General features: G+C 39.5%; 1 protein-coding gene across 15 annotated transcripts in view; it reads left to right on the top strand.

Annotated features, from left to right (window-relative positions):
- The window catches only part of atp2b2 (ATPase plasma membrane Ca2+ transporting 2), a 119,362-nt gene that overhangs the window by 44,307 nt on the left and 56,854 nt on the right, over positions 1–18,201 (top strand). For 11 of the 15 annotated variants that reach the window (XM_032512774.1, XM_032512783.1, XM_032512779.1 and 8 more), the window contains exon 2: positions 3,207–3,937. In XM_032512774.1, coding sequence (XP_032368665.1) covers positions 3,739–3,937 — 199 coding nt within the window. In that variant the 5' untranslated portion in view covers positions 3,207–3,738. The other 4 variants (XM_032512776.1, XM_032512787.1, XM_032512775.1 and 1 more) reach the window with 3 other exon arrangements.

Genomic DNA, 18,201 nt, shown 5'->3' with positions numbered 1-18,201 from the left:
AATATTCAATTAGTTATGGCGTTTTGCAAACAGTAGGACCTTGGTGTGTGATGTAAAGCAGAGGTGGGGCAGACTGTACACTACAACCCTATTGACCTCCAAAGAGTGAATGACCAATTCATTAGCTGCATGATTAAAGGAATGGATTGACCAGCCATGTTTTCATTGATGTAGCTTTGCTTGATTTTAACTGAATATACCAAGGATCTTCAGCTGGCCCCCACTGTACTCCTGCATTATGACTCCTTGGTGCTCCATAGACAAACCATCTATAGTTTTAATACTGTGGATTACAGATGATGGAGACACATATATAGCCAGCCAGCTGTTGTGCTTCAGTGTTGATTAACATTAGCCTTATAATACAGTGGTGACTTGATTCCACGTCTCCCCCTGAGTTTGTGGAAAGTGATGTAGGGCAGCTGTAAGCTAGAGGTTAACTGGTCACTCATTTCATTGATTGAAAATGGAGGCACACATGTAAATTATTGATGACAGATCATATGACGATATAGGTTGTTTATTCCGACCCCCTATTTCTACCCCAATGGGTTAACCCAACCCACAGGAGCATTTTCCGTCCTCCAAACCACACAGTAGCGAACCGTGAGTCTTAGACCTTGGCCCTCTGACCCCCCTTCCCTAAAAAAAGCAAACTCCAACCCCCACCTACTTCTAAACAAAACCTATTACATTTCATATGCCTACTACACATCATGAAAGTGTGCAGACAATGACCATTAATGACATACACTTCAGGACCATGGACAGCAAACAGCGATCTTGGCATTTTGGAACACACCACCACAAATGAGCACTATTGTTAAAAAATAATATTGTTAGATTAGCACAGTTTCCTATTTAATATACATGTATGTTATGGTTTATTTGGTCATTATGCCAAAGTACCATAAATGTTCATAACATTGGTACATTCACAGAATTGACCGGTAATTCTGCATGATGAAACTTTTCCCAAATAAACAGTAACAGTGGCAGCTGCAGTCAGAATAAAATCAGTTAGCACATTAGCCTATTCAATTTTAAATAACTTACCCAATGACAGTTGCATTACTTGAAAGCAAAGTTTGTGTGTAATTGCTGGAGTTGAAATGCCTCTCAAAAGCTTTGGTTTTCCAAATAGGGCTCTGGTGCAGGTCTTTCTTTGCCAGTTAACTCCAACTTTTCATCAAAAGTTAATCTTGAAAATGGCATGGATATATATTTGCAACAATGTTCTCATAGTTTAGGGTTTATTTCCTCAAAAATGTTTTGTTCAGATTTTCATTGACAAATTATGAATTGATAAAAGGAACTTACAACTGATGACTTTTTAATAATTTTTTTCTTTGAGAGCCTGGAATGCCCTGGCGGTTCCCCAGTGAAGATAACAGTCAAGGTTTTAAAGAAGGTAACGTTGTGAAACGGTCACAGTTCGGTTAGGTTTAGGCACAAAAACTACTTAGTTAAGTTTAGAAGAAAATTGTGGTTTGGGTTAAAATCATTGGTTAGGTTTAGGATTAGGGTTAAATTCTGTTACGTCATCGTGATTTCATTATTGACAAAAATAAGTAAGATTATGATTTCCATAATGAGGCAGCCTGATGTTTAGTTTTGATTTTCAAACCGGACATGAAACCCGGTCTCCTGGATGAAAGTCCTATATTTGTTTGACCCATACACCACCCCCACCTTTGTCATCCCGTGGGTTGCTTTGCTTTCCATAATAGTTATGAGAGGCCGCTAGAGGGCTACGCCACTTTAAACGTAAATATGAGTCGTGATTGTTGCTTGAACAAAGAACTTATGGGAGCATTTTTTGGGGGGAGGACGGTCTCTGTTTCGTGCATTGTATTGTGATATTACGTGTTTGTGTGGTGGTGAGTAGATTGTGAGAAACTAAAAAGGATGACAATATTCTATATATTATATACATAATATTTCAACTCTCATTGAAAGACTAACATAGAATTGATCCTATTAACAAGTATTGGCTTGTGCTGCTTATCACTTTGTGCCATAGATCCTTTATTATTGTCTAAAAACACAATGACCCACACCATTGCAATGGGTGAAATGTTACTTTATTACAATAAACCTGGGTACTGTGTTTATTTTCTAGCGCTAAAAAATACTCCCTAGAGCACCAAATGTGTATTAAACCACGGCTGCTTGAGTAACTTGCAAACAACTGTCCAGCAACAGCAGTTTCAGGAAATGATCTAACATTTCTGGATTGAAACTTTATCAGTGATCTATTTTTAAAATATTTACATCTTCAGTAGGAACAAATGTGCTTGGTGTGCCACAACACCAAGTATTAAAAGATGGACTAACCAGCTGTTGGTATTGGTCTTTTTCTGGGAAGAAACCAAATATATAGACTTACGCCAGCCTTGCATTTTGTGTTCACTGGTGGCAGACATTTAATTCTCTTTTCTGAGCTGAGTGTAGTTCTAAGGCGAGAGGGAAACATGGAGTGAAAACATTAATGCGAGGCATTACAAGACAACAGGCGGAAAAGAAGGGATCACTGAGATAGAGTGACTGCATAGGATAGGTCACCTACTGTAGAATGAGAGAGAAACTAGAGGTGAGCTAGAAGCCCATCCTTCCCTTGACAGCGCAGCGTTACGTGCTGCCTCTCCGCTTTGTTGTCAGAGCAGCCCCAGCCTCCCACCCGCACACAACTCCTCTCTGCTCTGCACCAGAAAGGAGCATCCTCTTCTCTCCGCCATCCCTCTCTCTCTTTCCTATCCTCTCTCACTCTCTCTCTTTCCTGTACTCTCTCTCTTTCCTATCCCCCTTCTCTCTCTCTCTCTCTCTCTCTCTCTCTCTCTCTCTCTCTCTCTCTCTCTCTGTCTCTTGCTCTCACTTTCTCTCTGGCATTTGGCATGCCCTCAGAATTAGGTTAGCAGCACCAGTAGAAGTAGCAGCACCAGTAGTAGATAGAGACAGCAGAGCCACAGTTACTGCAGCAGCAGCAGCAGCAGCGGCCAGGAGAGGCTGTCCTTCAGCCGTGCACCATCTACCGCTGTATTCACTCCTGCTCTGAGAACGCACCGCTCATCCTTATGCTCTCTTTCTGTGTCTCTCTCACTTTCTATCCTCTTTGAATTCCTCTCTCTCTCTCTCTCTCTCTCTCTCTCTCTCTCTCTCTCTCTCTTTCTCGCTCTCTCTCTTTTTCCTTCTCTCCCTCTCTGTAGCAGTGATGGGGAAGACCACCATGTAGAAACAGAGAGGCAGCGGAGGCAACAGCAGAATAGCAGCAATGGGAAGCCACACATGGAGAGGGTCTGGACTGCAGCCGTGGTGAGCCTGAGACCTACAGGACTTGCAACCATCTTTGCCCTTCTCAGGACCTGACCACTGGGGCTGTCCAGCGCTCACCTGGATGCTCCCCACTTGTGTTTCTACATCCCCTCCTCTCCTTGTTCTCTGCTGCTCTTTCTTCTCTTCTTCTGTTTCTTCACTTTGATGGTTTTTGGTCTGCTGATATCTGACAGTGTCTCTTGAAACAGAAGCTATTCATCGATTGATCCCCCTCGGATTTTTCCACCCTTTTTAATCTCTCTATTTGCCTACATTACCTAGTGGCATTCTTTTTTCTTTTTTCCTGCTTGATACCCATTTGGATTTTTTTGGATGAGACTGACCCCGTTGCTCGGGTGTGCAAGCTTTTGATTGATCTATAAGCAATAACAAACACTAATCTAACTGACTTGACTAGCCAACATCATGGGGGACATGTCGAACAGCGATTTTTATGCCAAGAACCAAAGAAACGAGGACAACCATGCGGCGGGCTTCGGCTGCTCCGTCATGGAGCTGCGCTCCTTGATGGAGCTGCGTGGCACAGAGGCAGTGGTCAAGCTCCAGGAGGACTACACAGGCGTAGAGGGACTGTGCAAACGACTGAAAACCTCACCCACAGAAGGTGAGTCCAGTGTTTGTCTGTGCATGTGCTTGTTTGTGAACATGTGTGCACTGGTGTGTGCATTGTATGAAGGATCTCATAATGAGAATCTCATTATTCCACTGTATATTAAGCCGATCATAACAATTTACTGTTGGTTTGAAAAGAACAGCAGACAGAGGAGGGAGTCATGTTTGAAGGGACTAATAAAAATTCTTCTTGGCCAGCTTGTGTTTGACCTGTTTAGTATGCATAGGAATTTCTTTGGACCCCTTCTCCCCTCCCCCCCATCTTGTCGTTCTCCCATCTTGTCAGCCAATCAACCATAGCCTTATTAAGGAGCAGGTTTCTGAGGCAACAGAGAGGTTTTGGCCACGTGGGATGTGCTGTGATATCTGCAAATAGGGACTGGGCCTGTGTGGAACGAGAAAGCTAAAGCCACTAATTAAATGATTAAATAGGAAAAAGATACAGCACCTGCTTCCTATTTAAGTATTTTCTGTGAAACTGGAAAATACTGTCATGACATATATTTCATAGATGTTAGCCAATCAACCATAGCCTTGCTGAGGAGCAGGTTTCTGAGGCAACATAGAGAGACCTGCTAAGAGGTATATTTCATATATGTCATGCAAATACCAGATATTTCCTCTTATGTTTTTGTAATCCTGGTGTAAGTTAGTTTAGTTATATCATATCACTATTCATGAACACCTTCACATGGAGTGTGGTGTCACTTACCCACCCAAGCCATGTCATAATATCCTTTTTAGGTTATTCAAATATTTATACAGACATATACTGTTAAATGGCCCACCCTTTCCTTTATCTACATATTGCATAAAGGTAAGATCTTCTGTTGCTTTGCTCCCAGCTGCAGTACGGCGAGCATACGAGAAACAGACTTCTCTAATTGCTTCATCTGTGTACTGAATATTTATAACAGTGTTGAAGTCATCCACCTCCCCTGATGTCTGGATCATTGGTCAATATTCATGAAGTGTCACCTGTGTGACATCAGAGGTAACCTGTAATCCTATAGGCTGATAGTCAAAGAAGATTGGGTATCCTGGTCTTCTCATCCATTAGCATCTATTCTAGGTCAGCTTGCGGTAATATCTGCGGCAAGAAATTGACATAGTAAAGTAAATAAATTCACAGAATCCTCTGAGTCGGATAAAGAGTGAATCAAAATGGGATATAATAGAATAAAAGCACTGATGAACATTAACTTAGATAAGGGATGCGGTGCATATTGCTCGTCAATATATTGGTAACATCAGCGTGAAAGGATGCCTGCAGTGTTATAGCAATACAGAAATGAAACTTAATTTGAGCTAGCAATCCAAATGATCATAACAGACATAAAATTATGATTTAATTTTCTCATGAACATGCTGATTAGATACACAAACATTACATATTTACCAAAGTATGTGCAACACTATCTCTGACATTGTGGGGAAAGCACATTTGTTTCATTTTACACATAATTACATGATAAAGCTCATTTAAAACATTGAAAGTCTCATATTTAATGTTTACCAGTGCATTTTCATCTTTCAGCTTCCACGTTGACATTATTCTGGATCACAGTCCAAAATTACAGCTCATCCTTGTTGTTGTAAACCAGTGTTTAAAATCATAATCATTAAAAGATCGAAAAGAAACGGAAAAATATATGGATCTACGGTGTAATTTAGAATGTATGTAAATGCAAATTCTCTGCCAGCTAAATTAATCAAAACTCTAAAATCTCAAATGTGTCTGGCCATTAATTATTTTTTCGTTTTTTTTATTTACAAAAATGCGTTTTGTGCAGCACTCTGTTTGGATGAATGAGGTGCTTCCCTATAATTTTTAATGGGTAAATCCATTTAACAAGTTTGCCACATTTTGTTTGAGATCTTGCCCTACTGCTAACAAACACAATGCTCCTCTTTTCTTATACCGGGTTATAATTATTACTTTCTATGATGAATTGTATTATCTCTAACTGGAACATGCACTAAGTTGAAACTGAGTAATGGTATCTGGTGCTATTTGAATTAGTTTCTATGTGAGACGTTTCTATGTTTATGTCTGTAGGTACCCTTTTGTGGTGCGTGGTTGCTCCACAGAATATATGTTACAGCCAATATATGATCGTGGTAATTATCCTTGTCCTTGTCCTTATCCCTGTCATCATGTGTCGGTGTGTATAATATGAACAGTATGTGCCCTAGGGGACTGCGTTCGATGCTAAAAGGCCCTGAGCACTGTTGACCTATTAGCCCATTTACTTCAGCCAATACAAGCCCTTTCATATGAGACTAACTGTTCACGAATGGCTATAGCCCACTGCAACATGCAATAATGGCTCTGTAAGTACAGACATGCAACCAGTTAGGAAGTTGCACTCTGGACCACATGCATTTAAATGCAGCAGTTACCAGGCTCCTGCTACATTGTTACTACAGTACACACAACTGTAAAATGTTTAATGTATTTTATAAAAAATATAAGTCACAGCACGTGAGAGTATCCGGCTCTCAATACGTTTTTTTAGCAAAGTAGTAGAGAATACCTGAAAGATTGTGTACCGTCACAATAACTCCCACACACAAAACACATCATACACATGAAAGTCATAGTTTGGGGAAACATATTTCGCACGTTAGTAATCTAAACGTTTCAGGAACTAAAAATAGCATACTTTAAGATATTTATTCAGGCATTTTGACCCCAATGAATGAACAGTTTTTTAAACCAATAGTGGAGGAATGTAATACATGAATTGAGGTTAAAACATAGCCATCCCCATGACGTAAACTTGATTTCTTTCAAATCGAAATTGCAACAGATACCGTAATAAACAATGATGTGGATAATGAAATGGTGATTGATTGGCATGTCTAATTCTAAAACATGTCTGGATTCACTGTTACTTAACCTTCAATTTTCTCAGTATCCTGTTTCCTTGTACTGTATAACGGCACCTGGGATGTAGTTACCTATGTGATGCCTTGTAGGTGACTGTGGGGTGAAGAAGCTAGTTTTCCCCTTAGGCAGTCAGCGGGTGAATGACACGAGTCATTCAGGGGCCAGATGGGATGTCAGGCTACAGCTTAGTTTTTTAAGAAGCACCCCGCTTCTCTTGAGAAGGAAGAAAAGGCAGTTGCTAGGTGCTCACAGTGTAACTATTGTTTTGAACTGTAGACTGTCGAGAGCTGCAGCACATTAGTGGGTCCTCCTGGGTTTGGAGCGGGGATTGTGAGAGAGGGCATCAATGGACTTTGATGTTTGATGAGACTGTGCGGGAAAGGAGGAGTAAACCAGTGCTAAGCCTTTTGAGTAGATATGACTGAAAATTTGGGGAAAAAAAACTAAATTGGAAACGAAGCGGTGAATATTTTTAAACATGCATCACTAAAACCTTGCGCTACATTTGATATATGTATACAGTATGCTTAATAGTATAATCGTCCAAAGCAGAACACCTACCAGCATCTCTAAAAGGTCGGCTTCATAACTGTCATTCATAGTCATCTTTATTTAGAACTTCCTGTTTGGTGTCTGCAGAGTCCTCCATCAGAATGACTTTACACACTAAAGTGATGGAATGAAGTGCTATTTATGATAAAAAAACATTTCTTTCCACTTTGCAACTCGATCTTCTCATTTTAATCATCTTATTTCCTCCCTTCCTCTCCTTCTTGTCCCTTCCAGTCCTTCGCCTAATTGACCCTTCCACCTGCCCTTTATCTCTCTCTCTCTCTCTCTCTCTCTCTCTCTCACTCTCTTACCTTTCAATCCTTTGTCTCACCACACCTTACTTCTCCTCCATTCTCTCTCTCCTTTGCTCTCATTTCTATTTCGGTGTGCTGCTTGGTTGCTGGTATCCCAGTGGGCCGGTGTACAGCGTTGCCTGAATAGACCTGCTCCACATCTATAACCTTCATCATCTCTCTCTTCTATTATCACTTCTTTTATTGAGTTAGTAAGAATGCAATAGTGCTGGAAAAGTAGCACACTGTTTCTATACGTTCTAAACTATTAAAAAAGATATAACCAGAATGCAGAATTGATTTTTGTTTGGTAGTAATACATTTTTCTTTATTGAAATGGAGACACCATTAACGAACAATTATTCACCTTGTATAGTTTAGAGCACAGCAGGTTTAGACAAGTAGGAAAAAATGGGTTGCAGAAATGCAGGTGACCCTCAGTTGATTTAAGAAAGTTGTGTTTATAGCAGATCTAGCAGGGATGCTCCTACTGTGCTGTTTGTGGCAGTATTGACAGTGGTAGATGGCGGCCAGATGATACATCATACACGGTGCTGGCATTTCTCATGGGAGGTGGTTGTTGATGGTTTTTGTGTCAACGTTCCTCTCGCTGGGGGTGAACGCTTAACTTGTGTATCTAAATGTGATTTGATACCATGCATGCACCCACTCACGGACGCACACACACACACACACACACACACACACACACACACACACACACACACACATTATAGTGTCTCACATACTGTAAAACTCTTTTGATCTGGAACTAGATTTGTGTGTTTTTTCAATCCATTTTTATTCTTTTGACATTGCCTTACTGTGAGGGACACAGATGAAGTGATGTGTGTGTTTGGCATAAAATCTCAGACAGATAAAATAATGGTGAATAAGACGTATAAAAATGTACATAACAATTAGCGAACAGTTTTCTACTTATCTTTCTTTTTTTATACTGCTGTTACCTACTCTGGCAGATTCAGTTGTCTATTTAGTATCATACATAGTATTGTACTTTTCCTCTGTGATATCAAGACAGTGCTGTGCTACTATCACTCTTCTCATTCCTCCCACATATCTCACATGCTATGTACTGTACTGCTCTCATGATGAGACGTTTATGAATTCTAAACATAATTCAGAAAACTGTTCACCCCACTCATCTGTCATCCACCTCTTCTCACCTTCTCTCTGGCCTCTCTGTCTCCCTCTATCCGCTCTATGACTGCAGAGTTTGGTAGAAACACCTCTCCCGTTCTCCCATTTCATATTCTTTCTATCTCATTTTTCTTCATTCACACCCACCTCCTCCCTGTTTCCCTTCTTTAATCTTTTTTTTATCTCTCCCTTGAAATAAAGTCCACATTTCAGTCTGTGTGCTGGTACATTTCTGCACATTCTTCTTTTCTAATCTTAACCCTGTTGTTACTTCTCCTCCTCTTCTTCATTCCTCTAATATGTTTGTCCCTCATCAAACTTCTCCTCCTGGCTCCCCCTTTCTTTTCCTCTCTCCCTCCATCCCTGATGATCATACTTATTGCATCTTACAGTCACAGCACCACGAGCATGTCCCCCTCTGACGTCTATTTAATCTCTGTCCCACAAGGGATCTTTTAATAAGGACAATTGTTCCTGCTCTACAACTGCGCCTCCCTCTCTCCTTCTCTCCTCTCTGCCCTTCCCTTTCCTATTGACACTGTAAAACAGATAGAAGAGGTAGAAAATGAGAGAAAATGAAATAGGAGGCAGTGATAAAGAGAGGGAGCTAGCTCTCAGAGGACAGATTATAAATGATATAAAGCCATTTTTCTCTGCAAGGGAGCAAAATTACATCGTGGGCAAACACACACACACACACACACACACACACACACACGCACGCACACACACACACACACACACACACACACACACACACACACACACATAAACACCACTACTCACACAGGTGATCTGCTGCAGTGTACTGTAGTAGCAGTGACCTTGAGGCAGTGCAGTCAATCACTCTGCATTAGCACTCTAAGTGTAATATTAAGCAGATTTACCTAGGACAGAAATCTTCTTAAGTCTTGGAGAGTGGTTTGGCTAATACATGTCTTTAGTTTGTCTTTAAAAAAAGACATAATTTTATTAATGGTTAATAAACATAATATTGATGCCTCTAGATCCGTAACAAGTAGTCAAATTAAAAAAAGTAATACATTTTGCATTGCCAGGATGTATACACAAATGTAAAATAACCTTGAGGAAAGCAGACTTTTTAAATTCCAAGCAGTGCAGATTTATTTACAGTGTGCCAAAAATGTATAAATGAGGGGAAAAACTTGAAAGTTTTAAAAGAAACACTTACACAAAATAACAAAAACTACTCAAACAAATAAAATAAAGTATTTATTGCAGCACAGCTCTCTTTGTGACACAAAACAAATGCCACAACCTTTATAGGGCTCTCAATCAGCCCTGGACAGCACCAGTATCACCCTGAGGTGAGTCTACCAAACATTTCGAACATTACCAAACTCTTGACAAAGCTAGACAGTTCTCATCTACACAAATAAAGAACACTTAATGAGGTACATAACTCCTCCAACTACCCCTCAAATGCATTTCCAAACACATGAAAAATCCCTATACACAGGAAACCCTCATCACTTGGTTCTGCCCCATAATGAGGACATCATCAATACCGGAAATAGACCAGAAACGCTCGGCAGCTCCTCCACAAACATTTACGCATGATATACCAGATAAAGGAACAAAGAATACAGGGGGTATGCAGAAACAAATAATTAACTGTTCAAATCCGCAACTTCATAATTCTAACTGAAACTTAACGGCGGTTGTGTCTTTTGTGTAAACCATTGCTTGTGCTAAGAATGTAATCATTTTGACAGAAGCAAACCCGGGATAGTAAGTGCTGAAATGTTTCACAAAAGCATTTGAAAATTATAGCAAACTGATAATGAATACCATATGACAATGACTAGAGCTATGTGTAAATACATGTGGACAGATCTATGCACACAAGCACCAAGGGACAAGTGGTGAGTGCAGGGAATCTCCCCCACTTTGTCACATGTACTAACACTTAAATCTGAAAGCTGAATACTGTAAATTGAAAAGCCCTTTGCTCTAAATCAACGACTTACTCACAATTATAACTGCAGAAATGAGGTCTTTATATTAATAAGGAAGCCGTGAAAGATTCTCCAACCCAAAAGGGTATTTTGTGATAAAAATAAAAAGTATTAACCATTAAAAAAGTTGTTAGAGGAGCAGGTGTAGAAGAAAGAAAAAAAGAATAATAATGGCATGTGAACATTGCCGCTGGGACGTGTTGTGAAGTGCAATCACTTTTAAAATGCTTAGGCTTTTATATCAGGGTTTGATTGCTGTCTCTAGAGAAATACACTGTGGGCTGGTTTCCCAGACAGGGATTAAACAAGGTCTTGGACTAAAACAAAAATTATAGCCATAGACTGAAATGCATCCCTAGTCTAGAGCAAGCCTCATTTTTATGTAAGAAATGTGGCTTGAATGCACATATGATCTGAAAACTGTACCTCAGTAGTGCATATAGACTAAAAAATAGTATAGTATATCATGAAAAATCTAGCAGTTACAATAGCATGACAATCGGATGAGCTAGAAACGCAATTTGATGAGTTTACAGTGGGAAAAAAGGTTGCAATTGTATCAGGAAGATACCCATAATATGTTGTACAGCTCATTATGTGTATTTATTTATGTTTCTCTCATCTTTTCAAAGACAATTGTCTAAAAAACGCAAGGAGCAATATTTGAATTTGCCTCTGTTTGATACTGTATTGTAGTTGTATTATTGAAGCTGTGAAAACTTTCTTGTATTAAATCGCAGCATGTCATACTGGCAGATATAGACAACGGACGCACACACATGCACACACGTAGGCAGGCACGCACGCACGCACACACACACACACACACACACACACAGAGACAGACACAAGCAGATGCTGGACATGGTTTGCAGTGAAGTCAGCTGTCCCAAGAGATGCCTGACTGAATTAAGGGGACGGATGCCAAAAACCTGACGCTATTGTACTCATACCATGGAGCCTGGTGCTGACTCACAACAGTATACAGTATATCCGCCTGTGTATGCTACTAGTGTACAGATTGGCACAGACATAGACATGACATAAAATGTAAAACATATATATATATATATATATGTTTGTCGTCTTGGTATATTTCTGATACAAAACTTACTGTAAAGCAATCCAGTGCTGAATAAACAACACATACCGTACATGTGCTCAGTCGACTTTCCTTATTTAATGTTTTTAAAATAAGCATCTACCTCCAACATGAAATGATAAGATTTCAATTGTGGTGCCAATCTTTAAGCTGTACTTAAATTTCAGTTCATATGAACATTAATCTAGTTGTCACTTTACATTTATGCATATTACTTTACCTTACCAATGTGATTACAGATTATTTTATCACTCTACCATCAGGCCATCAGACCACATATCATTACTTTAGTTCCTGCCTGAAAGGTCTGCCCTTAGATAAAGCTAATTGCTCAAAAGTACAGTGCCAGAACTGACTATTTACATTCAGCTGTTGTCCTCTGAAATGTCCTGAATCTGATCTGTCTGCTGGAAGCCAGGAGTATGGATAGCAAGTTGACAGGCATGTTGATGCTTTTAGCTGAATATGCAGAGTCCCGGGCTATAACCGGCTTGTTTCTCTCCACGTAAGCTCTTTTCCTGAGTTGACCTCTCTGCACTCTTTCTCCCGCTGTCGGACAGAACAAGGGTGGTACCAAGGCCGCCAACATAAACAGAAAGCATTTCACACATACAGTCTTTATAAACTATCTTTTTAATAAACTTTCTGTACATTTACAAAGTTCTCAATGCTTCCGTTTACAATAAGGGACCCTCATTATTTTACCGTGGTAGTGTAGTGCAATTTTGAGCCTTGTTAGTGGTATAGAAATAGTGTTTTATTTTTACCTTACCAGTGCGCCTACTACTAGAATTAGAAGCTAATTAGTGGTTTGCGCTAAAACTGGTCACATACGATTAGCATGAAAGCATATCCCAGAGAACAGTCGACTGGGTACAAATGTGTTATTAATCCCTAGATTAATTTTGCGCCCGATTTCTCCTTTAAGGGCACAAACAGATACAGTCTTGAACCTGATCCCGCCCTGCCTTTCGCAAGGGCACAGGGCAGCTATCTTTCAACATTGAATTGAGAGAACCAGGAACATGGATACTGTCTTGCTCTGACTTAGAATTTTGTCTTTTCTTAACCTTTAAAATACCATGCCTTGTCCATGGGCATAAGCCTGTTAAATCTTGCCAAGGGAAATATGGATACTGCCACAGAGATAGTCACACTTATCCAGGATCAAAGCACCAAATTCAGACACTGCCTACTTCCTAATGTGCAAACACATCATTTCAGCTTCTACAGTACCCCTTCTTTTGTGACAGTATTAGTCAGCTATTGCAATTTTATCCAGTGAAGACTTACACTGCAGCAGCTTTGCATGTAACATAATCTTCATTGGGTAATTTTTTACATTACCTATGTCAAACCTTTAGTGGTGGAATAAATATTTAAATGTTTTACCTAAAGGGGAACTACACCAATTTTCAAAATAAATTAGGTCTTCAACCTAACGTTAGGGAACGTGTTGACAGATGAACACATCAACCATGCATTTTGGATTAAAGAGATGAGATTATATCCAATTGATCCTATTCCCCGTTTCCCCACCGCCATTAAATTGTATGTACGGGATGCAGGAGTTTTCTACCCGGAAGCTATTGTAAAGGAACATTGTGATTGAGTCTAAATGAGTACCTTTTCTGTTTCAAAACAGAGTTTTCAAAGCACTCGTCTTACTTCCGGTAGCAGTAGCAGCTGAGAGCTGAAGACAGCAAGCAAGGGTTATTTAAATAAACTCCTGGTGTACTTAGAAACTTTCCAATCCATCGTTTTATGAGTACATAACCTATTTGTACTACTGTTGAAGTTTAATATCATTTTGGGCATTATTGGTGGGTAATTTGCAAGATACACAGTTGGTTCCATTTGCTCCTGCACTAAGCTATTTAGCAGATCATGTTAACTCGCCCAATGTTCGACCCAGGTGAAAAAAACCTCTGGGAGGTTGTTTGTCTCGAGGTCATGGTGCAAAGGACCTTGGTGTAAAATTGCTCTGAACCAGTACTTTAAGTAAAAGTACTGATATATGAATGTCATACAGATACTTCCTTATAACTAAAAGGCATACATTCAAACTATTACTACTATTAGTGATAGTATTTTAGTATGTATTTACAGTACAGAAACATGAAGCTGCTGATAAAGGACTAGCCTAACATTAGTGGCATGTGGAAAAATCAATTGTGTTGAATGCTGTGTAAGTACATATGTTTCATGTCAGTAATATTGAAGGAGATGCATCCATTTGTGAAGCAGATGGAACATTTTGGATGACGTTTCATGGGCTTAGTCACATTGCAGTTCAATCAAAGTGCTACTGCATAGCGCAAACAGAGATCAATACTCTTTCAACTCTCCACTGTTATCCTCTACAGTGTTTGAAAACTCCTATTGCAAGACTGTGTTGATGTACAAATATGTTTACAAAATTATAATCAACAATGCCAATTAGTTATTAGAGGTTTTAGTTTATATTTTAATTCCATTGGTATTATCCATAAACAATCATTAGCACTTCTTTTGCTGTACCCCAAACATTGTATTTCCCTACAGTTCCAAGCAAACAGACAGTAACCAGCTCATAAGAGTGTGTAGATTTCCCTTGTTGTCATGACTATTTCATGACTCTCTCTGGTAGTTTGAATTTTAATAGCTGTCCCTATTGTGTCCTGAGCTCATCTGAGCCCCTGGGCGAAACCAGAGACTGACACCCAGATGGGAGACAGCAGATAGACCACTGTCATTCTCACTTTCAGCCTCTTAGCCCTGAATGCCAATGGGGTGAAGGCTGCTGATTTGTGGGAGTGTGCATCCACTGTGCAAGTGTGTGGGCTTAAGGGGAAAATACTTACCCTCCCAGTAACACTTTATAATAACCATCATTAATAAATGGTAACTTGATAGTTAATTCAACTTTAATTTATAGTTATTTTACCATTACCCAACAATTAAATGATGATTTATAATGTTTATTAATGTTATCATTTGTTATTTTATCATTTTTTTAAGTGTTATATAAAAAATAGTTTATAACTTTAGATAGATTGTTAGTACTTTGTCAATGGTTAATTGTTTTGTAAACCTTCTATAAACATTATTTGGATGGATAATATAACTAATGCTTAGAATAATTAGTTATTTAATAATAGGGGGTTCATAAAGCATCACGTAGCATTAATTTGGCCTTGATAAATGCAGACGGCTCTAAGTCGATGCAGCCGTGTATTTCTGTGACCGTCGGAAACTTCACGCAAGAGTTAGACTTAATTCCCTCTATGCAGTGCATAGCACTTGAAACTAAATATTGTGCAACACTTCTTGTGTGTACTTTGTGGCACTAAAGAACACGCTATTTACCCTTCATGTAAAAAACAATTACCACACCTAAGCCCAGGACATGTAGTCTGGCTATCACCAGACCAAGCCAAGCTCAATAGATGAGAGATTGAGCATTGATCTGGGGAGTCTGCTTTGTATTTTCTCTGCACAAGAGGCGTGATCAACAGGCATACAGTAGTTCAAATAAATCTGTACTCAATTGGATTATCGTATTTGTATTTATTACAAGGATCAGCTAGTCTTCCTGGGGTCCAAAATTAGTCCTTCAACCAATCAGACCAACAACCCGGGTGACGTAGAAGCAACAGCGCCATCAACGGGTTGCTGCGCTTCGGTGGCGTTTGGTGGCCGCTATGTTGAATATAAACAAGGAGTGCTTGGTCGCTTCGTCATCGTGTTAAACTTGCCAATAGCGTGCCACGTAGATAAGCCAGTTTGTGATTGGTTTCCGCTAAATTGTGAACTGAAGCAGGAGAATTAAACGTGCAGGTTTCCAGACCAAGCTGCAGGGCGAAATCAAATCGCTGGCAGAGTGGGTGGGGTTTACCCAGTCTAAAGGACACAGATATTTATAGGTTTATTGGCATTTCTTTAAAACAATCACAATCACCTTGGGCTGCGCTTAGCATCAGCTCTATATTATTCATCACAGTGTCAATAAGGAAAAATATAAATAATAAAAATTCAACACCACTGACAAGCCTTTATTTATCCCCAGAGAGGAAATGCAGGTGGACAAACATGAACACAGATGCATAGAGAAAAGTAAAAAAGATATAACTAGTATTAACAAAAAAACAGGAGTACTAGCTGTAGAAACATTCCAGGAACTGACTGAATTTTTGTTTACTTGACAATTATATGAATAACATCAATGGACGGAGTTCTAATGGATGGGTGGAAGAGAGAATTAATTGATGTACAGTATGGGTAAATTGATTGATTGATTGATTGATTGATTGGTTGGTTGATTGGTTGGTTAAACAATCTCAAATTACAGCATGAAGTTACTGACCCCATTGCACTTTGCACTTATCACTAAGTAGTTGTGTCTAAACATGCTAAAACACACATGCTGTGCGCGCGCACACACACACACACACACACACACACACACACACACACACACAACTTTGACATTGCATAGAGGTAGCATCTTAATGTATTTAATCATGCAGCCCTAATGCACATGCACATGATTTTTTAGTTTGTCGGTCACATGCACCCAGTACTGCCCAGACCAACGGATCCTTAATATGCACTGGATATCACTCCTGCAAAGAATTATCACACAATAAAACCTGTTCCAAGAATTTTGATAAGGACCATTTGCACTGAAACCTTCATCCTACATTAGTCACAGTCAAGCTTCTTTCAGTTTCTTCACCTCAGTGCTGCTTTTGATGTGCTACTTGCCAGGCTCCAAACAACGATTACTAAGAGGTGTAAATTAAACCTTTGGGTATTTCAATTCTGTGATATGAGCAGCATACTGTACACCAACCATATCTATGGGTCTTCGTTGTTTGTTTCTTGCATAACATTACATAATCTGCTTTTTTCACAGCAATATAAAATAAAGAGTGCAAGTGCATTATCGTCATAGAAACAAAAGAGCATGTGTACTTTGGGTCACAACATAATAGCTTATAAAATTAATGTTGGATGCATTCTTTAGTCTTTTAGACCTGAAGATTTATAGAACCATCTTCATCTAGCTGTCTCTGTTCAAGACCCCCTACAACATTTATCACTATATATTCTTTAAAGTAGGAACACTAAGTAATAATCAGTTGTCCTGTAGAGTGATTGGTGTGTGTGTGTGTGTGTGTGTGTGTGTGTGTGTGTGTGTGTGTGTGTGTGTGTGTGTGTGTGTGTGTGTGTGAAAAAGAGCTGTGAGCTGTGTTCTCTCACCTCACTCTGCCATCTCTCGCATGAGTCAGACTCATAGAGCACAGTGCGTGACAGCTAAACTCACCCACTTGTACAGCTGCCCCCACAGACTCACACAAACACACACAAACACACACACAAACACTATTGCATATTATATTTTCGGCATTGCAACATACATTTAATTTGGGTTGTTGGGAGGCCGTTGAAAACTGCCCTAGCATTTGAGCCTTTTATAGAAAACACAAATTTTGTTGCAATGTGAATAAATTCAGACGTGGCTTCTTTTGTCTTAATGTAGTTTCATAGTAACGTTAACGTCTGCTGCAGTGTCACTCTAAGGTGGCAGTAGCTTCAGGGACAGGCCCACCAAAACACTGAGAGAGTGTAGTTTAATCTCACTTTTTATACTAGTGATTCACTACTATTAACCAGTGATTAGGGATTTATGTTAGTTCATTTCAAATGGTGCGGAGAACCACCGCCAAGCAATTGTGTCGTTCCTATGCAACTCACTATACAGACGAGGAGAATTTATGAACAAAAGTGTGAAAGTTCTGTCACAAGAACAATCTCTGTTTCATTTCGTTATCCCTGCACTTTTGTAAGTGGGTATACTGGAATCTTTGACCTTTCCTAGTGGGTATACATATGTATACCTGCGCATCATGTAGACTACTCCACTGGCTGCCAGCATCTCTAAATCATGTACACCCATGAGAGTAGTATCAGTCTTCTCTTCTAACTCTCAGCAACAACGTGAAGAAGTCCATTCCCCAAAACTTTAAAGTAATCAAAGTAATTTTCCTGTAAAAGCAGATGCCGGGCCCAGACCTCCTCTGAGATGAACATGAAAATCTGCCACTGAGCCTTGTCCCGGAGTGTGTTTCTTCTAGGTGTAGCACAGTACATTTTGCAATATAAAAATGTTGTTTTATCGGCGGCAGCAGAAACATACCATAATAGGTTGTAATATGGTGTCACACAAACATATCAACGTACACACAAACATATCAACGTACACACAAACACACACACACACACACACACACA

Source organism: Etheostoma spectabile, chromosome 4, assembly GCF_008692095.1.
Source record: "Etheostoma spectabile isolate EspeVRDwgs_2016 chromosome 4, UIUC_Espe_1.0, whole genome shotgun sequence".
Taxonomy (NCBI): Eukaryota; Metazoa; Chordata; class Actinopteri; order Perciformes; family Percidae; genus Etheostoma; species Etheostoma spectabile.
Note: the sequence above shows the minus strand (reverse complement) of the source record. Positions and strands in the feature narration are given on the sequence as shown.